The sequence below is a fragment of the Micromys minutus genome (genome assembly GCF_963924665.1).
Source record: "Micromys minutus genome assembly, chromosome: 30".
NCBI lineage: Eukaryota > Metazoa > Chordata > Mammalia > Rodentia > Muridae > Micromys > Micromys minutus.
This window is the reverse complement of record NC_137965.1, coordinates 1,813,924-1,837,959: the sequence shown is the minus strand read 5'-3', so window position 1 is coordinate 1,837,959 and position 24,036 is coordinate 1,813,924. Positions and strand designations below refer to the sequence as shown.

General features: G+C 43.5%; 1 protein-coding gene across 1 annotated transcript in view; it reads left to right on the top strand.

Annotated features, from left to right (window-relative positions):
* The window catches only part of MAP3K5 (mitogen-activated protein kinase kinase kinase 5), a 181,441-nt gene that overhangs the window by 112,970 nt on the left and 44,435 nt on the right, over positions 1-24,036 (top strand). The window contains exons 12-15 of the mRNA XM_080941715.1: positions 4,773-4,822; positions 7,158-7,253; positions 10,222-10,303; positions 22,764-22,897. Of these exons, the coding sequence (XP_080797841.1) occupies positions 4,773-4,822; positions 7,158-7,253; positions 10,222-10,303; positions 22,764-22,897 (362 nt within the window). The remainder of the gene's footprint in view (positions 1-4,772; positions 4,823-7,157; positions 7,254-10,221; positions 10,304-22,763; positions 22,898-24,036) is intronic.

Here is a 24,036-nt window from a genome sequence, read left to right as displayed (position 1 = left end):
CGGATGCAGCTAAAGGAATTAGGGATGAGCACAGTCCCGAGGATGAGAGCAGGGCCAATGGATTGTGGGAAACAGGAAGAGAGCAGGCGGTGAGCCAGAGATTTTTGGAAAGAGAACTGTTTCCAACTAGATGTTTGGCTTGCTCTTTCGGAAGGGTTCTCTGTTAGGCAAAGTGGGTCTAGCAAGGGTGTTCTCTCTGGCAATTTTGACAGCATGCTAAGGATACACATGTTAAAGCACACATGAGTACATGAGGAAGGGTTACTGGTTTAGGCTGTGAGTTATCCACCATCTACCTCTGTGGTCTTTTTAAAAATATCTATTTTTGCTTGCACGCATGTATGTGCAACATATGCGGGTTTTTTGGTACCCACAAAGATCAGAAGAGGATCCCGGATCCCTCGGAACTAGGATTATAGATGTCCGTGAGACATCCCGTAGGTGCTGGGAACGGAGCCTGGGTTCTCTGCAAGTGCTCTGACTCCTAAGCTACCTCGCCAGATCTCCCAGTGGCTTTTGACATGGGTGGACTGTGCCTGTGGTATCCCATTTCCCACAATCTTAATAGTAAAATTGTCCACGTTCAAAAAGGTAAGCTTTTTCAAACCAGTGTCCCTCTGGCTATAAGCTGATTCTCTGTAAACATTCTGTCAGTCCAAATCCCAGGACTCTTGAAGAATTTCTTTACTTAGTGGGCACAATGAATCCCAGCCTGTACCTATTCCATATCCTTGGCTATTTACAGTCAGTACCTGGAGAAAATCTGCACATGTACCATGGAAGAAAAATCTAGATTGAGAGGAGCCACATGCAAGACATTTTGTGTGGTTATTTGAAGTCCCTCCCTCCCTTTTAGGATTGGAATTTAAGCAACCTGTGTTCTTGGCTATGGCTCCTCAATTGCGAGCGTGGCTGGCAGGAACCCTTCAGCCTGCCCTCTCTCCCCCCAGCTCTTAGCCAGTGGCTGTGTAGAAAGGCCAAGTAAAGTGTGCGACGATTCTTTTCCAGTTCCAGGTAGTCAGTCTCTCACGTTTGATATGTTTGGTTATAACTCCCAAGTGAAACAGCTCAACCAAAAAGGAAATGGTATTTCCTATGCTGAGAAATTTTGGAGATGGGTTCTTTCTGAGGGGGATTTTGTGTCAGAGCTCTGAGCTGAGTTCTCTGTGAGTGGTTGGCTGTCTTCTCATGCTCATAAACAGCTACTAAAGGCTGCCTCACACAGACAGCATCCCAGAAAGGAGAATCCAGCCCAAACCTTCATAACAAAAGCCAGACACCTGTAAGGAACTTGAACTTACCGTGGTCACTTTAGACTAAGTTCACTGCCCCAGCAGAACCCAAATAACAGCAACAACAACAAGAACAACACAACGCCAAAAACCCTCTGTCATTACTGTTAGCTAGGGAGGAATGCTGTCACCTCAGGTAAGCAATAAGGCCTGACTATCTGATTATTAAACTATTACTATCACTTTTGTAGCTAACTCACACTTCTTGTCCCTGCCCTGGCCAGAGCACAGCATTTCGGGTGGACCACCAGTCCCTAGAGAATGGTGCTTCCTGCTGGTTCAAATGGGTACCCATGCTGTGGGCTCTGCTGGGGTTAATCAGTCCCCCACTGTATCCCGGACCCTGGTTCTTTACTTTGCAGCTCACCTCTGCCTCCCTGTGGTGACGGTCAGGCCTCCTCCAGTGCAGAAGAGCACTGTGGAGCAATGTGGTGGGAAGTGTCCAGGCAGAGCAGCCTGTGGGAACCTGATAATCAGGAAGCACTCTGCTCTTTTCTACCAAACCAGCCCCATCTATTCAGGAACGCCTCTCTGGTTCCTCTCAGTGGCTGCTCTGCATACCACACAGCCTCTTATACCAGACCATGGCCTTGGTCCCCAGCTCAGTAGCAGACTGCAGAGGAAAGGCTGCATCGTGTGTGAGTTAGATGTAGGTCTGCAGCAAAGCCTCTGGGTCACATAGCAATGTAGACATTTTGACCCCAGGTTGCCGGATGTTAGAAGCCAATATCAGATTGGGAGCAGAGGCTCCAGACTGCTGTTTTAATTTGCTCCTGCCTAGTACTCGGTTACTTTATATGTGGCCTTTCTGATTTTTTAAAAATATAAATGTATACACACATTTTCATGGGTTTATGGCTCACATTTGCGTGCAAACATGTGTGCACATACAGGCATATATGTGTGAAGGTGCACATGCATATATGCATGGGTGTAAAGGCTGAGGACAATCTCAAGTGGCATCTTCATGAGTGTTGGCCACCTCTCTTGAGGCAGGGTCTCTGAATAACCTTGCATTCAACAGGTAGGACAGTAGTTGATTTCTAGGGCTCAGGGAATCCTCCTGCCTCTGTCTCCTCGGTGATGGGATTTCATGGGACCTACCACTCCCTGGCATTTTTATATGGGCTCTAAGGAGTCAGACAAGGTACGTGCTTCAGTGATCCAGTCAGCCCTTCAGCCCCTCAGCCATCCATCAGGTCTTTCTATACTTTCCTCCCTCCCTGGATCGCATGATAATAGAATTTGCTCAGATCCCAGTAAGGTGCACTTTGCAAACACTGTTTGTTTGAGTAGTTTTACATCACACTTGAGAGGAACTGTCCACACTCTTGGTTGCATGGACCTAGAAAAAAAAATGGAGCTGTAAATAGAAATTGTAGGGTTTTGGTTTTCTTGGTTGTTTTTTTGTTTGTTTGTTTGTTTGTTTATTTGTTTTTTGTTTTGTTTTTTTTGCCAGAAGAGTCCTAGACCACCTCAAAGCCACAAACCTCAGCTCAGGTCCAGGCTGAGACCGCAGCCTCATAGCAGTGGAAAAGGGGTTCCTTTCATGGCTGTTTAATATATTATGCTGTTAATTGTATGTCATGGCTGAACATTCGGGGGTCTTTCATTGTCTATTATAATTTTTACAGAGGGAATGATTAAGAAAATAATTGGAGTAGTTATGTCCTTATTGGGGCAAGAGACCAAGCAGGGGAGACATAGAAAAAAATCACAGCCAGGCTCTGGCATGGGTGTTAACGAGACAAATGATTGTTGTCACTGTTGGCAGTCACAAGATGGAAGGCCACTGGTTTGGTAGATGAACTTGAGACATTTTTCATTGCATTCGGTAAGTTCAGAATCATCCACCGTGACAGACAGAGTTCTGTAGATGGATAAGTCAACTTCAAGCAGCTGTCAGACTCCTGAATAAAGAACAGTCACCTGGAGCTTTGTAAAGGAAGTCAGTCAGACTCAGCATCTGATGGACAATTTAAAAGAAAAACCGGAATCCTGTCCGCTCATTTTCATAGGCCTGTCTAGCAAAGCCTTTATTTAAAAAAAAAAAAAAAAGTGTGGATGTTCTGAATAAAGCTGATTTAAAACCAAATAAAATCCCAAACTGATGTTGATGAGAGTATCTGACAGCCGTCTTCAGTCTGGGAGCATTTGCTTAGAGGAGCAGTTGGAAGGCAGGGTAAATGGTATGCCCAGCTGCACTAGCATGAGGTCCCATACCGGACCAGTTAGGTAGGCTAAGGTAAAGAGGTCATCCTGCACATACGTGTCAGTTTGGGAGATGTTGAAATTTCTAAATCTTTGTATATGGAAAATAATCTAAGAACAATTATGTGATAATTATGATATTTTAGTCATGATTGAGAGATAAATTTTAAGTTTTTAAAACATGAACTTTATGAATCACCCATGTATTACATAATAATCACATAAAATCAAATTTTTATGTCCAACCATTATTAGCATATTAAGTTTTGCATAAGTTAGCTAATAATCCCTTTGAGCTCTAATGGGCCCTCTACATGCATACTCTCTCTCTCTCTCTCTCTCTCACACACACACACACACACACACACATTTCTGAACAATAAAAAGACAGAGGGGTTTGGTTGGAATTTTTACCTGAAGTTAGTTCCAAGCTGGCTGTGGCAGTACACTTCTGGAATCCTAGCACTCAAGAAGCTGAGACAAAGGCAAGTTTATGTCCAGCCTGAGCTATACAAATAAGGCCCGTGTTTCAAACAGGAAAAGTAATTCAGAAATAATTACAGAGACCTTATTCAGATTGATTGCTTTTCTTGCTCGGAAAATATATTCCAGGTCTGGGGAGACAGCTCGGTCAGTACCATGCTCCGTACAAGCTCAGGGGTTGAGTTCCATCCTCAGAACCAACATTTAAAAGACAAACAGACAAACAGGAGAGTAGTGTGCGTCCGCACTCCCAAACCTGGGGAGGTAGAAACAGCTACCCATGGGGCTCAAAAGACAAGGTGCCAATGGAGAAATCAAGGAAGGACATGTGAGGTTGTCCTGTGGCCTCTACATGTGATCACACATATGTGATTACAAACCCCAGGCATGTATGCTCAAACACACGACTGCATGGAAAATAACTGGAGTTAGACCAGAAGGAAATGAGCTTGCTCATTACAGCAGTTGGTCTACCTTGATCATTGGTGGTGGTGGTTTTATTTTGTTCCGGTTTTTACACTTAAAATTAAAGCACTGTAGTTACAACTAAAATTAAGATTTTCGAGTTTAATGACAGCGATTCTTCCAGGCTTTTTGGAAGCTGTTGTCTGGAAGAACAGGTGTTGTTAAGTAAAGCATCATCCTCTCGGGCTGAGAATGAATTGCTGCCTCAGTCAGATGATTTACACATCAGGAAAATGACTTTGTTATTAACAATAATAAAGCTAAATGATTTTATGATGGGTTTTTCCCCCACACATTGTTGCTCATCTTCTTGTGTTTCAGAAAGGTATCCATGAGTGGGACTTCAGCGCCTCCTCTGTCAGAGGAGTGAGGTAAGTTTCCCTGGTCCATCTGGTGTACTTAGGCTTCTGAGATTTTCATAGCATATTTTATTCAATTAAGTCATCATTTAAATTTGAAAAACATTGCAGGAATCCTGCTTTGTTGTAAAGACTCAGCCTCTTCCGCAGCCTCTCTGACCAATGGGGGTGAATGTGAACTGTGGCCTGGACTCAACATGTGGCTAAAAGGGAGCTGTGTGGAGGTCCTCTCCTGCTGCCTGACCTCTTGGTTAAGGCTGTAAGATGGCTTCCTGACCTAAGCTCTGCAGGACATCATCTACCAGGCTACACCCTGGTCCTGGAACTCAACTCGGATTAATGATGACATACAAATAGGAAATTCTTTTAATTTTCCCCCAAGGTCACTGTTGATGCAATTACGTTTGTGAGGTCACTGTGACAAACCAGTTCAGTTCTAAAACCTTGTCATAATGGCCAGTGGCTCAGGAAAAAGAAAAAAAAAAAAGCTCTCTCCTGGGAACTAGAAATAAGGTTATTGGTCAGAATCTGTTGTTGGAGGTTAAGTGTTTGAAACTTTGCTGTCTAGAAGCCTGGGCTTCTAGACTCACTGAGTGTCCAAACCAAATTCTGTTTATGACTGTTTGCCCCCCACATGGTGGAGCTGGGAGACAACAGGCTTCTGCAGGCTGCTTATGCAACATCCTGTTGCTTTTGCAAGGACTGTGGCTGGCCTTGTCAGAACACGAACCGAACCGGTGGAACAGTGAGTCACGGATAATTTTAGTTTCTCCCGGTGGAACTACCTGTTACCTCATGGGTGATCGAATAGAAGCAAGCGAGCTTAAGCGGCTGATTCATGGCCTTCCAATCAATACCTTCTCAAAGCTTTACACTCTTACTATTCAATCCCTAAACCACTCGTTAGCGAGGTACTCCTTCCTTACTGCCGCCTTCTTCAACAATATGTTCAGGGTAGTTGCTATGCGTTTTGCATAATCAGATCTGTTTTACAACGAGTTGGCCCTTGTTAATTAGGCCTGGCAGCCCTTGCAGTTCCTGTGACTCATGACATGTATATAGCAGGCCTCCATCCGATGATCGCTGGTTTGCCTGTTGGGAAACTTGAGTTCTGCTCTGTGACTTCAAAGATGGACCACCTCTGCCTGGCTTCTTCCTCTATAAAGAAAGGGTGACAAACTAAGGAACAACCCAGCTCAAGTCAGTGGCATTTTTTGAGCACCAGCTGTGTACCATATTGAGTCCTGTTCTGCTGAAGATATAAAGGTGTCAAGAGAGGAAATCCTCTGGAATCATTTGCAGTCGGGTGGGAGGGGGTGACAGGCGGTTTCACAACCAGAAGCAGTGCGGTGTGAGAGGAACAGTGACGTGCCAGAAATACAGTTAGAGAAGAGAAGCCCAGTGTCCTTCCATCTGGAGCAGAAATAGTGTAGCAAGAGGCTCAACCGGTCTTAGAGATGACTAAGAGTCTATTTTTACATCTGGAAAATAATACGATCTAGGCATGGCCACACATACCTGTAATCCTTGTACTCTGGAGGTCAGGGCAAGGGTCAGTCTGGATGCTGTAGTGAGCGTGAGGTCACCTTAAGGCACATAGGAAGACCATCTCTCAGAAACCAGGTGAAACTGTGCGTTCCAAAATAAAGAAATCCAAAGGTGATTGAATGCAGTCTGATAAAGTTACATTCATGGGCCAATTGGGGCCTTTGCTCGTTTTATAATAACGTTTTGTTGGACAATAGCCAATCTCTATATAGCTAAGGGTCCCATACTTCATCAGCAGAGCTGAGTGGTTTGGCCTGTGGAACCTACAATATTTTATTATCAGGCCCATTACAGAAAACAGACAACTGTTAGCGTAAACCACCATGGCCTGACTTACCAAACTCAAAACTCTCCGTGTTTTTCTAAAGTAAAGCACTTGCCATGTCTGATTCAAGCGCTGTCCACCTCACTTCCCTCTGTTAAACTCTCTACAGGGAGTGCAGCGCTTTTGCTACTTGTATGAACTATCTTCCTAGCTCTGGAAGCATCTCTGTAGGCCTAGAATCACAAGCTAGCTGGGAAGTATGCTTCCCTCTCAGGTCAAGTAGGACTCACTGCCATACCCAACGCAACATGTGGCTCAAGTGTGTTTCAACAGCCCTGTTCCGCAGAGATGAGTAGGAATAATACATAATGTTTGAGTCATGGGATGGGGACTATCGGTCTTGAAAGTGCTGTTTCTAACATGGCAGAGATGCCGTGGCAGGTTAGATATAAAAAGTGTTTATTTTCCATGGAACAGAAGTGGGAGTGATGATGTTTGTCTGAATAATGTGGGGGTTTTATTTGTTTGTTTCAGCATCTCCAAGTTTGAAGAACGATGCTGTTTCCTTTATGTACTTCACAATTCTGATGACTTCCAAATCTACTTCTGCACAGAACTTCACTGTAAAAGGTATGTGTTTGTCATTGTGTGTGAAAGGGACTATTTTTACTTGATTGATGCTTTCGGGTAAAATGAAACAGGTGGCTTCTGAATGGGAAGGCTGTTACACACACATGCACGTGCACTCACACACAAACACACATACAGACACATTCATATACACACACTCCACACACGCCCACACAAACACACACACTCACACAAACACACACACTCACACAAACACACACATACTCTCACACACAAAAAAACACTCACACCCCACATACACACACATGCACACACATACACACACATACACAAACCCACACACACTCACACATACCCCCACACACACTCACACAAACACACACACACACATACACACCCATATGGCAAGGCAATTGTACACACACTTTATTTGAATTCTCTTTTGTAAACATGTGGTATTGGATTTGAAGCTTCTGTTTATCAAATCAGGCCTTTTCCTAGTCACGGTGTATTTTACACACAACATCACCCAGCCACTCAACTGTTCCATACTGTGCCTCATTTCTTAAAATACTTACTTATTAGAAATGAGCGCCCAACTTTCCACGATCAAATTCTTTAGCGTAAACTCTCTACTGTCTGCAGCTGTGACCCTGCCTCCTGTTGGACTTGCTGGTGACCATGATTAAGTCGTACCTGAGCCCCACTGGATTCCCTGGTAGTCACACAGCCTGGGGTCTGATCTGTACCAGGGAGAGATAACCCACCCACCCCCAAGTCAGTGAACTTCACTATATGTTTGCCTCCTTCTCCCCGGGTCTATTACTCTGTTAAATATTTCATATCCCCTTAGGACACAGTAATGGGCAGTGAGGTAGGAGATTGATGACCATTGAGAAGACAGAGTGCAGATGAAAGCAAGTCTGGATTTTAATATTGAGGAAGGCCCGCTTTTCAAATAACCTCCATAGTAAATGACGGAAATCCTGACTCGGGAGATAGCGGTTTGCTTTGATCTTGATGCTCATCCCCAACACAGCATCCATTCCTGTTTTAATCTCTAGCCGCATCCCAGTAGATACGTATGATTACCATCTTCAGTGAAAGAAGAAAAATAAATAAAACTTTTTGAGAGGCAACCACCCTAAAATCAGATGGCCAATAAAGATAAAATTGGGGCCTTGACCCAGGCACATTCGAACCTGTACCCGTGCTCCTGACATACACAGTGGGCCACCATCTGTGCCATATATTCTGGTAAGATGGTCATACTGAAACATTTTCCATCAATGCCTGGTGTGTGTCTTCATTTTGGGTCTTAATGTTTAACTTTAAAGCGTTTTTTTTTTTTTTTTAAAGCCCTTTTGCTTACATTTCGTTCTTGAGTGATTTTACTTTTGTTTCTAACTCATCGTGAACTTTAACCTTACTCGGAGTTTACCATGATCCTCCTCAGTCATGGGATTTTTGCTTTGTTTTCATTTCCTTGACCTCTAAGGAATGTGGGCTAGGAACTGGAGAGGAGAACCAGGCATGGCGGTGCACACCTTTAGTCCCAACCCGTAGGAGGCAGTAGTCAGATTTCTGAGTTCAAGGTCAGCCTAGTTTTGGATGGGGTGGGGGGTGAGAATTGGGGAAGGAGAAAAACACCATCAAACTCTATTGTATGAAAAAAATTGTTTTCAGTAACAAAAGACAGTGGGCACAAAGGAAATCTGTAAATAGGTTGTTCGTTGGTTCCCATTAGGCAGAACAGTTTGGGACCCTAGACGTTCAAGGAGTAATTGTTGAATGGGTGAAGTGGTAATGGTTGGACAGATAAAACGAGGTACAGAAATTGTTTTGAGTTGTATAGAAAAACTTGTCACATGATAACCTGCTCTGCCCATGCAGTCGGCCTTCCACAGAGCAGCCTATGAAACCATTAGCATTGTATAGAGTAATTTCCATACATCATATATGAATCAATGGCCTCAAGTTTACTCAGAGGGCAGAGGACAAATTTATTTCTCAGATACCTTGCTTGGTGCTGAAACTAACCTCAGAAATAACACATAGCATCTAAAACGTGTCATCAAAAGAGGTGACTCTGTCGCTTGTGCACACGTAAGCATCCGCCCTGGTTCACATCAGCGTCTTAGTCAGCACTTAAAGGATCTGTATGTACAGTGTTGGAGTATTCAGGCAAAAGTTGTGGTAACAGATCACATTACAGATGCTATCCATTCTGGAATACAAAGGCAGTGTGCCGAGTGCACACTTTGCAAGTATTACTCTAAGAATCTTCCAGCCCAAGGGACTCTTTATCTCCTGCTTTACAATTATGCGCCCGGGGAGCTGGAAGAGTTTGCCTGAGGTCACGTAGATACCAGTAATCTTGGGTAGTGCACATTCTCAGCATTTCTGACTCTGTCTACCTTCAGTGTTCTAGTTCCATATTATTTGCAGTCGGAAATTTCTAGAAAACCCAATGAACCTGAGGTTTCCTTTCACATTCCCACCCCCACCCCTCACAACTCCAACACGCATAACACTGATCCTGACGGTTTATTTGCCTAAAGACTCTTGGTTCTCCGTTTTTGCTCCGAAGTCGATTTCGGATAGATTTATTTACAGTGGTTGGGCTTAGGATCTTTCAACTTGAGCAAAAGCTAAGAGTGTGATACTCACAGGAAACCTCACGTTCCGGGTAGCTTCTCAGCGGGTGGCCAAACAACATGCTACTCTGTGCTGGACTATCAGTCAGATGCAGGTACTGTATCCACTAAGATCCTTGGATGATTTGATTCTTCATAAATCAGGCTTGTGTTCCGTGACTGCCCAGTTATTAACTGATACAGAAACTCCCGGCACACTGGAGGCAGGCCAGACCAAGGCAGGCTGTTCAGTGTCCAAATGAATTTTCCACCTAAGGTATTGTCTACTTGTGGTGGGTTTGCCGACACGGTGCACAAATGTGTGCACCTCAGCATCACAAATGTGCCATGAATACCAACTCTCATTGTAGGTTCTTTGAAATGGTGAATACCATCACCGAAGAGAAGGGAAGAGGCACAGAGGAAGGAGACTGTGAAGGTGACTCCCTGGAGGTAATGACTGAATTAAGTAAGCATGCATTCTACGAAGGAGTGATTGAAAGCAGGCCTCGAGGGGGATAGGAAAGGAAAGTCCATCTCTGAGTGGTCGGGTGAAGCATGGAGGCACCCAATCAGAGTCTACGTTTTCTGTAATGAGAGGACTGGACCGGTGGCTTGGCAGTTACGAGCAAGCCCACTCTGTTCTCCCAAAGGACCTGGCTTCAGTTCCCAGCGCCCTCGTCCAACAGCTCACAACTGCCTGTAACTGCAGCTCCGGGAGTTCCCACCCATCCTCTGGCCTCTGCAGACACATGGCATTTGCTCCTACAGAAACAAATAAGTAAAAATGGATTTAAACACTGATGGAGTTCTCCTCAGAGCAATGGTTCTCAACCTGTGGGCTGTGAGTCCTTTGGGGTTCAATGACCCCTTTCACGGGGGTCACCTAAGATCCTTAGAAAACACATTACAGTTCACAACAATAGCAATACAGTTTTAAAGTAGCAACAAAACTAATTTTATGTTTGGGGGTTACCGAAACATGAGGAACTATATTTATTAAAGGGGCGGAGTGGTAAGAGGGTTGAGAACCACTGTTCTCAGAGGAACTGAGCTGGCATATTTTAATTACCTAATAGTGACTAACTATTCCTTGTCTATGGAGGTGTTAACTAACCTCAATGTGTGGGCCACAGTGTTCTTTTTTCCCCCCTAGTCTCCCCTTGGCTATGTTGAACAAAAAACTCAGTGAAAGCTCCAGATGATCAAATCTCTCTGGCCTTCTGCATGAATTCGGCCTTGAACTTTCTATGCAGTCAAGGCTACCTTGAGTTCTCGATTCCTGCCTCTGCCTCCTAAGTGCTGGGGTTACAGGTGTGCCACACTACCACCATTTTGAAATGTACATGCTAGTGTTAAAGTGACAAACAAACAAATTTAACTGTTACTCGGTGGAGGTAATAGTTGAAGGAAAAATTTAAATATACTAAATGATCATTACCGTTATCAACTATAGTTAGATTCTGTAATTATTTAATGGTTATATAACTATAAACTAATACCTATGATGCGGACAGATACCATGACCAAGGCAAGTCTTATAAAGGACAATATTTACTTGGGGCTGGCTTATAGGTTCAGAGGTTCAGTCCATTATCTTCAAGAAAGGAGCATGGCAGCATCCAGGCAGCCATGGTTCAGGAGGAGCTGAGAGTTCTACATCTTCATCTGAAGGCTGCTAGCAAAATACTTGCTTCCAAGCAGCTAGGATGATGGTCTTAAAGCCCACACCCATAAGGCCACACCCACTCCAACAAGGCCATACCTCCCAACAGTGCCACTCCCTGGGCCAAGCATATACAAACCATCACAATCATTATATATAAATTTTATATTGTTTTAGTAATTCCCTTCCATTCTCAGAAATAAACAGAAAATGCAAAATTTAACTGTTACTCTTTAGAGGTAGCAGTTGAAGGAAAAATTTAAATATACTAACCAGTCATTACTTTTATCACCTATAGTTAGATTCTGTTATTATTTAATGGCTATATAAGTTTTATATTGAAAAGGAAGCCTATGTCTTTTGAAGGCATAAGAAGATGGTAGATGTAATTTTAAAAAAACAGTTCTCACTGAGTGAGCTTGCTGGTCACAGGAGTAGCAGAAAATAATACTTACTGTGTGCATTTGACGTTCTGTACTTTTATATATTTGGATCAGAGGATTTTGTTGGAACCAGGTCTCTGAACTCCTATTTCAGTGTATCTATGTTTTATGTGTGTTAAACGTAGTGTTACTTAATAAAAATCCATTGTCAGGGTAAAAATAACAACAAGAACCATCACTAAAGTAAAATTATAAAGGCTTAGGCAGGAAAATTCATAAAATCTCTCACAATCCCACATGTTCCTTGCTTTTCTTTCTTTCTTTAACCATCAGCATCTACCTTTTATTTTATTTTTTCCTTTGAGGAACTACATACATTTTGACAAAAATATGCATGTATTGAATCCAGTTTATGGTATAACCATAGATAGACAAGGTTGGTTTGGGGATTGGACCACCAGTTGGGGACTGGAAATTAATTTCAGTATATGGACTGCATGGTATAAGTTTATTTTTCCAGTGTTTGTGATTAATCTGTCTGGCCTCAGTCTCTTGTGTAAGGGCAGTAGCTCACTTTGCAAAGAGCTCTGTTTAGCATTTTGTGTGGGTGTTGGGAGAGGCCCTTCCTGGCTGAGCAGGTCTATCAGAAGCTTCAAGACCAATTAAATAAAGAAGAGGGTGCAAATGTCTTTTTCTGGGAACATCTAGAGGGTTCTGTTAAATCAGCTGTCCTTTCAAAACCTGGTAGGCTTGTTCGATAACTCTCTGACCCATCAAAGCCTTCCTGCACATTCCTCAATAAAGATGGGAATGCCACACTTCCGTGGTAGGGAACTTTCTTACATGTCTACCTTTGCATCTCTTGGGAAAAGTTTAAACTCTCTGACACAGAATGATGTCTGTGCTATTTTCAGTGGGCTTTACAGCCTCATCCAAGAATTCAAGCACCTTATGTTTATGAGTTTGGATTCTACTTGCCATGGTGCCTCAACTATTGATAATTTTGTTTTCAATTAACAGTAGTAGCAACAAAGCAACATTACCATTTAGAATGCAGTATGCTGCAGACACATTTCACTTAAGTGTCTTCCAGTCTGTGAAAAGTGCCTATCTGACACTATGTTACAGCTGTTCCATTAGCATAGCATTCATGAATGGTTACAATAATCTAGATGTCAGGGCCCACCCAGCTCCTTCCTCTCAGTGTCTTTTCATAACTGTGCCTAAATCATTAAGCCTTGACTCACATTTTGCATGGTGTATAACTTTCTGATATTTATCTGATGGTGATTATTTTCAACATTTCCTATTTTATTAGCATGCTACTGGATTAAAATGAATAGCTTCACTTCCTGACCAAATCAAACTTCAGCCCATATATGATAAATCAAAACTAAACTCCTTTCCTACTCAACCTCTATCCTGTATAAGAAGAGTTTTATTAGATCCTCTTAAACGGTGGTTGGGATTTATATGCTTAGTTATTTTGTCTATACTTCAGCTGGAGTTCAGATTGTTTCAATATACGGAACAATTTGTAAAGCCTTTTGGTTCCTTTGTCCTACAGAATGAAAATATTGGGAAAGACGGCTGACCGGGAGATGTGCCTTAATGCTTTTTATCTTCAATTAGGATATTGTCAGCATTTAACAGATAATGTTACTGTGGTTCCATAAGCTTCAAGTTCATAGCCAACCCTAGATTTCCTGGCATTTGAAAAACTTCCTAGAAGCTGGAGTTAAAATCTTTCTGATTCCAGTAATGAGGAATACAGCCCCTCATGACCAGACCTCTCCTGTTCTGTCAGCTCTAACCCTCTGAGAGCTCTGAACTGCAGACCAGAGCCCTGGACTACAGTCCTAATTTTGCCAGTGAACAGCTTTAGTTTTATACTTTTGCTTACCAAAGGTAATTCCGTCCCTTAGAATTGAACAAGAAGACCTTGAGGGGTGGGGGAAAAAAGATCTTGCTTTCATTTGATTCAAGGCTGTGTTTTTTATGATGTTAAGACCCAAATTGAGTCTTATCTATTTGAGGTTCCCATGAATGAGTTGAGAGATCAGGGATCAATGCAAAAGCAAGAGGTTTATTAGTCTAGTGCACTGGGGTAGCCTATGTCTAGAGGCGAGACAACCTCTGCTATCCATTTGTAAAATTTCTGATACACTTAATAATGGGTTGGCCACAGGGATAGTGACTAGGTATGTAAGCAACGGTGGGGTTAGTTGACTTTAAATAAATTGGTTGCTGCCAACGAGGGTTGCATCTAAGGGCCTATGCCCTACATTCCAGGGCTACTCAGGTAAGGTTGAAGCACTCTTTCTTGGAGAGTGTGGGACCACAAAAACCGTTAGTGGGAGATGGTGAAAGACCCTCAAAGTGAGGACCCCCACACTCCGTCTCAGGAGAGGCGACACCCCAAATCACTCACGAGAAACGGTCTTGATGCAAACAGCAAAAGGATTTTTATTCCAAGCATGCTGGGGCCCACAGTCGTATGCCACGCAGGGTAGAGGACTGCAGACCTTGAGTACAGAATTGGGACAGCTTTTATAGGGTTCACAAGAAAGCCCGCAAATCACAAACCAATCATGGCAAAGCCCGCAAGTCACAAACCAATCATTTCATAGTAAAAGCCCGCGAGTTACGAACCAATCATAGCAAAGCCCATGCTCCACGGACCAATCAGTTCCCTATAGTCTCGGAGGTCTGCATTTGCGCAAGCTCCTGGGTGCGGTGACACATGGCAGTTAAGATAGGTCACTAGGGCAGGGGGGTTTCTATGGTGAGAGCAGTTTACAGAAGCCAGATAAGCAGTTAGTCAGCTTATTTCCTGCTAACTTATTAGGTCAGGATCAGTATCCAAGGGCCTGTCCTACTCCCTTTAACCCACTTTCATACAGAAAGCAGGCCTTGGAACAGCAAGAAGTGTGACCTTTTCCCTATTTGCTGGCAGAGAGCAGGGTCTGGAATTTGAGGTATTTAGGGCTTCTTAGGACCAGGAGTTAGGACTCCTTTAGAGTAAATAGCTTGGGGTCATTGGAGGGGTTAGGCTATATTTTCCGTCCTTTCAATGGGAGCCGTAAGACCCTCAGTGGGAGGGGGAAGCTGTAAGGAGGGTGTTACACACTTTTTTACAGCTCCTTGAAGGAGTGCATTAGCAGTGTTTCTGTTGCTGTGCTCAAAGATGTGACAGGCTCAAAGGAAGGAAGGTTTATTTGGGCATACAGCTGCAGGGGATGCAGTCCAACATGGCGAGGACGACGCGGCCATGGGAGCAAGAGGCAGAGAGTAGACAGGAAGTGATGATGGGTTGTTAAACCGCCAGGCTGGAGCAATGACCTGCTTCCTCCAGCAGGTTACTAACGGTTCCACAATCTTACAAAAACACTGCTATGAATTGGGGACCCAGTGTTCAAATGTACGAGCCAGTGGGCATGACTTCATGTTCAAACCACAGTGGGGAGATCAGGCCCAGTACCCTACTCTCTTGCAGCTATAAACCTTCGCTTTCTGCCCTGTAGTCCAGCAATGCTATGTCTTTCCTGTGTGCTGTGCTTCCCCTTGGTTAGACTTGACAAGTGTTGTAGTCATCATACTGGGTGACCATATCTTCAGTTCTTGAGATCTCAGGTGCCTTTTATTTTTTTTAATTATTTTTAACATCTCCTGCTTCTCATGTTTTCTGTGTTCATACTGTTTTGTTGTTGTTGTTTACCTTTTCAGCCATAACTTTGCCCACTGTATTATCTGTTATTCAGCAGTGTGCTGTGGACTGTTAATAGCTAGCATAGCACCCTTCCTCTCCCCCTCCCCCTCCCCTTTTCCTCTTCCCTCCCCTCTTTTCTCCCCTTTCCCCTCCTCTCTTTCTCTCCCCCTCCCCCCTCCCCCTTCTCTCTCCCCCTCTCTCCCTCTCCCCCTCTTCTCCTTTTCCTCTCCCTACTTCCTCTCCCTCTCCCTCCTCCCCTCTTCCTCTCCCCATGCCCCCTCCTGTATCCCTCTCCCCTCCCTCTCTCCCTCTTCCCCTTCCCTTTCCTCCTCCCTCTCTCTCCCTCTTTCCCTCCTACCTCTCCCCTTCTCCTCTTCCCCTCCCCTTTCCCTCCTCCTCTCCCTCACTCCCCCCCACACATACACTCACATCTTCGCAGCCCTCTTTTGTGTATTAACTGGCACAGGCCTGAGGCATCCCTGCTGCATGCTCTGTGGACTTGTCTCTACACTGTCCTCAGTGAACAGGAAGAGAAAGTTGGGCCCTTGTGGTGGAGTGAGGACAAGTACCACAGAAAGGACACTTTCCTTTGACTCAGACCTGCAGTGTGACGAAAGACCTTACCACCCCTTTGTTGACTTGCCTCTCAAACACTTGTACACAGAGACTTTAAATCGATTTGGAACAACCAAGTGACACACTGGTTTGTTTTCTTTAAGATGCTGTTTCTATTTCTGTACCTATCTGAAATTCGACAGTAGATATCTAAAAAAAAAAAAAAAATGTCCCTTAGTATTGCTGAGATGCTGTGTAAGATCAACTTCAACTTTCTGTATACTCATTTTGCTGATCTTTTATCCTCTACCAATTTAGGTTCTGCACTTAGGGGCCTGCACGTTAACTGACAAAGAAAAGGTAGACAGGAAAAGACATGGAGCTTTAATGTTAATCAGTGGAGGAGATATAAAATACCCAGAAGTGGCTTCCAAGCCAGCCAGGGTTAATTACTGATTAACTAATTAATCAGTTAATTAATGATGTACATCATTGTTGTAGACATGTTCAATCCTAATCCGGGGCTTCTACCCCACCTTTGATCATTCATTTCCTGAATAAAAGATAGACAACTTTTATTATTTACAATGAGCCTTAAACAGCACAAGAGCTGAGAAGATTTATCCTCTGTTATTAGAATCAACTTTCCTTTCTATAACCCTGAGTTATTACTTTCTGTGTTTCATCTGGGCTGCTTCTAACTCCAATGGGCCAGCCCTCAGGGCCATGTTCTCTTGACTTCTAACCCATGGTGTGTGTGTGTGTGTGCCTTCTCCCCTCCTTGTGGCTCTTATAACCTCCATCCTGGGAATCTTAAACCCACCTAAGTCTCTTCTGCCAAGCTATGGATGTCAGCGTCTTTATTCACCATTTAGAAAAAGCTTCTGGGCAATGTTGCATAGCATCACTTGGGTCTACAGACACTTTTGTCTCAGCATTAGCATAAAAGCAGCCGTAGGCCTTTGCACCAGAAGGGTTAGGACCTCAAGGGACAGAGCATAATGACATACAGTTTCTTGTCTACATTGGAATACTTCATACTCCCTTAGGAGGAAGCTGCAGCAGCTGTTTTGTTTTGTTTTGTTTTTTAATTTTTATTGGATATTCTCTGTATTTACATTTAAAATGCTATCCCCTTGCCCCCCCCATTTCAAAGGAGGTTTTGCTATGTCAACAAAAGCCTCCTCCACCCATACCCTAAGGCTGCTGTTTGTCTTATCTTCACCTACATTGTCAGGACCAAGTGGATTCCAACCTGTCCATCCAGAAAAAAGCGGTCACCTACTATACAGTTCTGCGGAATCCGGAGAACCTGAAACACAAGTAGATCCTGGCTGTCATTGAGCCAGTATTTCAAGAAGAAACAGGAAATAACACAAATAAATAAAATATATAATAGATAGTGCTCAGTGTTAAGTACAAATGAAGCAAGACTGGAGGGGGGTGGGCTATAGGGTGCCAGGGATAAGGAAGTTTCTTGAAAAATAGCTTCATGGGTAGAACACTTGCCTGACATGTGGGAGACTCGAGGTTTCATTCCTCATGTCTGTACCTATTGTATTTGATACTCTGTGTGTGGTATTGATGGTTATTAATGTATTTTCACACTTAAGGGGCAAGATAGACTGAGTAATAATAAAACATACGTTTAGGTCCGTGACTGCTTACATAACACGATTTAGTCCCAGAGGACTTTACAGGGTGGTTCTTTCACCTTGGGTCGTTTGCCAACGCAAGGACTGAGAGAATCAGGGATCTGTTGTGAGAGAATCTGGATTTGTTGTGGGAGAATCTGGATCTGTTGTGGGAGATCATGGATCTGTTGTGAGAGAATCTGGCTCTGTTGTGGAAAATCAGGGATCTGTTTGGGAGACCACAGATCTGTTTAGGAGATCATGGATCTGTTGTGAGAGAATCTGGATCTGTTTGGGAGAATCTGCATCTGCTGTTGGAGAATTAGGGATCTGTGTGGGAGATCACAGATCTGTGATTTGCCCTGTCACACCTATTCTCTGCTCCATCTCTCTTCCCAGGCCCAGCTTCTATCTTCTGGACAACAGAAAAGAATGATTCCACACATATTCCTGTCACTGCTTTGAAATGCAACTGCTGTCTCCCTTAGCAACAACCTGACTTGCTAACCTATTGCCATAGAAATAGAACACAAGATTCGTAAGCAGGGTGGTACCTTTAAAAGACCTCCCATCTTTCTCCACCCACTTTTTTCTTCTTTTTTGTGGCGTAACAGATGCTAAGATTGTCCCTCTTGTTTGTCTCCCCACATTCACATGCCTGTCTCTCGGGCAGACTTCCCTGGCCAGGACATCTTCATCCTTAGATTAATTAAGCACCTAGCATAGGAGAGTGGTCTAATATACACCACTCTTAATATATGGGTACTCTGGGCACTTGGAGTGGATGTTCATTGCTGCCATTAAGTAAACAGACGTCCCCTTGCCTCCTGGGCACTCAGCTCCATTCTGCACTCAGTTTTCTGTCCACCACGTCGCTAATTTCTTGTCCTTACAGCATCCACCTTCCTATCTCAGTCCCCCTCCAGTTACCTTTTTAATTGATGTCTTTATTCTGTGATAGAAAAATAAGCAGTAAAGCGTCAAAGCATTAACTGCCATTGAGATGGTTTTTATTTGGATCATTCTGGTTTCATTACAAGATCTTTTGTGTTTTGTTGATGACTGCCATCTTCAGTAGGAGTCAACTTCTATACCTAACACATAGTTTAGCAAAAACCGTCCTGGGATGCCTAGATTCCTGCGGGAAACTGAAAGCCGATTAACCCCATCAGCATACATGCTCTTTCCAGGCTAAATCAGTATTCCTGTGGCAAATATACTTTCAACCAAATTTAAACTGATAATGAGACTTTTTTCCCCCTACACATGATCTTATAGCCCAAGCTGGCCTCAAATTATATGCAAGGCAGCTCTTTAACCTCTGACCCTCCTGCCTCAACCTTCCTGCCTGATACTGGCTTCAAATGATTTGTTACCTGCTTTTAAAAATTCTTATACTGTATTCTAACTTATCAAGCAAATAGTTACCGGGCTAAGACAAGGGATGATGGTGCAAACAAGTGGGCAAGACTGGGTCTGTGTGAGCAGAGGCTCAAAGTGTAGCTCCTCGGTAGAGCAGTGTTGGCACACAACACTCCTCGGGGTCAGTCCTCGTAAAACAGTGGTCACAGTCACCAAGAGAGAACAGAACATCTCGGAACACATCAGTTCATCTTGAGAAGTCAACAGGTTGAGGCGCCTGTTCCTGCAGCACAAGGTAGAATTTTGTGCCTGGGTAAAGCAGCATCTAGAATCACCCCCCCCCCCCAAGAGACGGAGGAGAAAGGGGAGGAAGTAGGTAGAGGAGACCTGATGGATATTCACACTGTGCCAAGGAGTCTGCATCTGACCCTAAAAACAGGGAGCAGGGAGCACAGGGGTGGCAGTGCTTTGGAATTTTGGATGTTGCAAAGGTGGGTACCATCTTCCGAGAGAAGAAAGCAGCAAGAGGGGAGGGGACCAGGATTAGTAGAAACTCTACTTGATGTTAAGGTGATACGTGATTGGACAGTGGAGAGGTTGCGGGAGGGGGGGGAAGGCTAGGAAAATGGAGAGGGAAGAGGAGATTTGAGGAGGAACAAAGATGGAAGCACATGTTTATGTCTCTCTAGGAGCATCTCTAGCTTGATGGGGAAGTGTGTGTTAGCCTCACACTTTCAAATCACTGAAGGAAGTCAGAATGGAACTGAGTCAGAGCTGGAACTTGGAGGCAGATGTCACGGAGGGGTGCTGCTTACTGGCTTGCTCCCCAGGGCTGGCCCAGCCTGTTTTCTTAGAACCCAAGACTATCAGTGCAGTGATGGCTCCACCCATAATGGGCTGGACCCTCCCCCATCAGTCACTAATTAAGAAAATGCCCTGCCAGCTTGCCTACGGCCTGACCTAATGAAAGCGTTTTCTTAATTGAGGTTCCCTCCATTCAGATGACATCAGCTTTCGTCACATTGACATAAAACTAGCCAGGACAGTGTGCGTGTGTGTCCAAGGATACATGGAAGCACACATGAGTGGAGATCATAGAACAACTCACGAGTCTGTTCTCTCTTTCTTCCATGTGGGACTGAACTCGGGTCCTTTGGGCTCCCACCACTCCCTATGTCATCTACCATACTGCTGAGCTCATGCTTCTTTTTGATGATAGAAATTATATTAACAGTATTAATTAATTTATTTAATTAATTTTAATTAAAATAATAAATTTTATTAAATTATTTAATTTGATTTAATTAATTTTAAATTAAATTAATGAATTAATCAGTAATTAATAATTAATATTATTAGAAATTAATGGAAATGATAATTTTTATCTTATTTTAAGATCTTTCATGATCTTGATCTTGGTGTTTTGTTTGGTATCTTACCATTTTCCTTGTATAACATCTGAGTTTGAGTTTATTTTTATCTCCTATTTAGGGCCCAGTTTCTGGAAACTGCATTTGGTTGTTCCAAATATTTACAGTCTGTTTTATTCTTTCCTCTTTTTAAAATTTTCTCAGCTTGTATATTTATGTACACATTTTTTTCCATTTCTGTGTCTGGAGTTTCTTCTTTGGATTTGTTTTGCTAGGATTCGCCGGTGCGGCGGTACATTGCCTGTGCTCTATATCCCAACATGCATGAAGCAGAGGGAGGGAATTATGAGGCTGCAGCAGGCATGTGTGCTACACAGCAAGACTGTCTCAGAAGGAAAAAATCTGTTCTGTGAAAACCTGATTTGTGATCTGGTTTGCTACATTGCAAAATCATTTTCTTAACAAACATACAAGTCCTTGAAACACGGTCTTCCTCCTGACACATCAGCATATTTAATGTTAAATGTTCTGGCTTTTCGGGATAAGACGTCATTTCCTTTTCCAAAGCAAATGGTGGAGATCATTCCCTGAGGCAAATCTGTTGCCTGAGCTGCACTCCAGACAGCTGTGGACAGTGCGGGACTGGGGACAGGGGCTGTCCTCAGGGCCACTCCTGTCTCACTCATTAACTGGCTTCCTCCAGGGACACAGCTTGATCATTAGAAGTTCCTGTCCAGGACTTGAGTCTCCTGGTCCTGTGTGCTACACCTTTTGATGTGCAGCCTCCAGGGCTGAGGTGGCTTCCATGAAGTGTTCTCCGTTCCCGATGACTTGGATGCGGTTCTGACCAAATCCTTGACCCTTGGAGGCTCAGGACTATAAATGTTTTCTTTTTACATAAAAGATCAAAAACTTTCTTTTTCTATTTTAAGGATCCTTTGGGGACTTTTGAGTCTTTCTTTCCTCCCAGGTTCATAGTCATTCCTGGGAGTGCTTCTCTCTCTTCCTTAAAAATCGTCTCGTTTTGATCCATCTCTAAGACTGAGGGTAAAATATAAATAATCCTTATTTATCCATCACCTACTCAGACCTCCAACTTTGCTTGTCTTCGAGCTCTGCCATGGTTTTATTGTCCTGGAAGCTGGGAAGCACTTCGGTAGCACCCAAAGCTGAGAAGTAGAGGGGGGCAGAGCTAGAGGTGGGAGAAAAGACAGATGTCCCGCCAGGTGGACGGGAAGTCAGGGAAGGACTGTGAGGTTTCCCGAGGGAGCAGCTTCACTATGTGGTATTTGCCACATGTGATATCAAACAAGAACACGCTGCCTGCCTGCCTTGTGTGGGCAGAGTCTGTTTTTTAATTCTTAAAATAATTTTGGAGCTTTTCTATTTTGTTTATTCATTTTTAGTTAGCATACAAAATAATGGATGTCATTGTGGTATTTTTCACCATCTAGATACTTAATACTTTGTTTATGGATAATCCGATCTCTCATCTTCCCACGTACTGGTCCCACCCCCACTTCACTAGTGGTTCTTCTATTTTCATACACACACACACACACACACATACACATACACACACACATACACACACACATACACATATACACACACACATACACACACACACATATATACACACACATACACATATACACATACACACATATACACACATAGACATACATATACACACATACACACACATACATATATACACATACACACATATGCACACATAGACATACATATACACACATACACACAAACATACACATATACACATACACACATATATAATATATAATGTAAAACATTTATAACATATAATATATATTACACAGTGCATTATATATAATATAGTGTATAACATTTATAACATATATACTGCATAGTGTACTATATATAATATGTAATGTATTATATATAATATATAATATATTCTTTAATATATATGTTTCTTACTCTTGATCCCCTAAGACGCTTGTCTTTACTTTTTCATTTGTAAAGCCATTGTTAAAATAAGGAAGATGTTTGTGAAAAGACCTAATGCTTGCTTGGTAGTACCAGAAATCCCAACCCTTGGGAAGCAGAGGCAGGAGGATGGGGAAATCTGGGTCACCTCGGGCTATAAGACCCTACCTAGAACGAACACATTTAAAAGCTGGTATTTTAAAATGTCCCTTTCATCTCATGCTTTGATCTTCTGTCTCGTCCCCTCCCCTCCCCCACAGTATGACTACGAATATGACGAGAACGGAGGCAGAGTCGCCTTAGGAAAGGGCACTTACGGGATAGTCTACGCAGGGCGAGACCTGAGCAACCAGGTCAGAATCGCCATTAAGGAGATCCCCGAGAGAGACAGCAGGTATGGTAACTCTGGCTAATAAAAGCTGTATCCTAAGGTGCTTGGGTTGTTAGCCCCATGGCAGAAAATACTTGGTGGCAGTCTAATTGTTGGAACTGTCTGGAAACTCCATCGTGTTAATTCCAACTCAGTACAAGACTCTAGCTGGGAAAACCACGGCTTCCAAAGATCAGAAGGCTGAATGGCCGAGTGTGTGTTGGTAACAGAGGTGGAGAAGCAACTGTCACGCTTTTCCTGTCTGCTATGAGGAGCTGCAACAGCTTGCTCCTCCAGCAAGCAGATCACTGACCACACCGAGAAGCCAGCAGCCCCTTTGGCTCCATCAGGAAGACAGGAGACTGGTCCTGAGCTAGAAAGAGAGAGGCAAATGCAGACAATCATAACTCACTGGAACAGAAACCACCGGGGGAACACCTTCGGCTAGCGAACCTGAACTCTGACTAGCAGGCTGCTGGAGGCACAGGGCTGAGGAGTCTAGAGGGTAAAGAATTCCAGGGGAGGCTGGAGAGACAGCTCAGTAGTTAAGAGCACTGATTGCTCTTCTAGAGATCCTGAGTTCAAATCCCAGCCACTACATGGTGGCTCACAACTATCTGTAATGGGATCTGATGCCCTCTTCTGGTGTGTCTGACAGCTACAGTATACTCATATACATAAAATGAATAGATAAATCTTTAAAAAAAATTTTTTTTTAAATTCCAGGGGACCCACATGAGCAGCCCCACACTTGCGTGAATTTTACTTTGAAAGTTCTACCACACCTTCATTATAAATATAAGAGAAAAATCCCCGTTGAGTTTGTGGCAGGGAGAGGAGAGGAGATCACTTTAAAACACATCAGAGGATTTTGTTCTTTTATCAAAGCCTTCTCAGAGAGCCTGACCTCTCATGAGGTGAAAGAACATGGAAGACTCCAACCCAGCACCCTCTCTCACTGAGGTGGGAGACTAGGGGAACTTCGGAAGCTCAGCAGCCTCCGTGACTGGGACAGGAGACTAGAGCGCATTCTCACCTATTTACTACAGCCCGCCACTACCCATAGGAAAGGCCTGTCCACTGTGATTCACCTGCCCAGAACATCACACTGACCTCTCAAAAACTATCTTAAGGCATGCTAGATGGCAGAGGCATGGGAGATC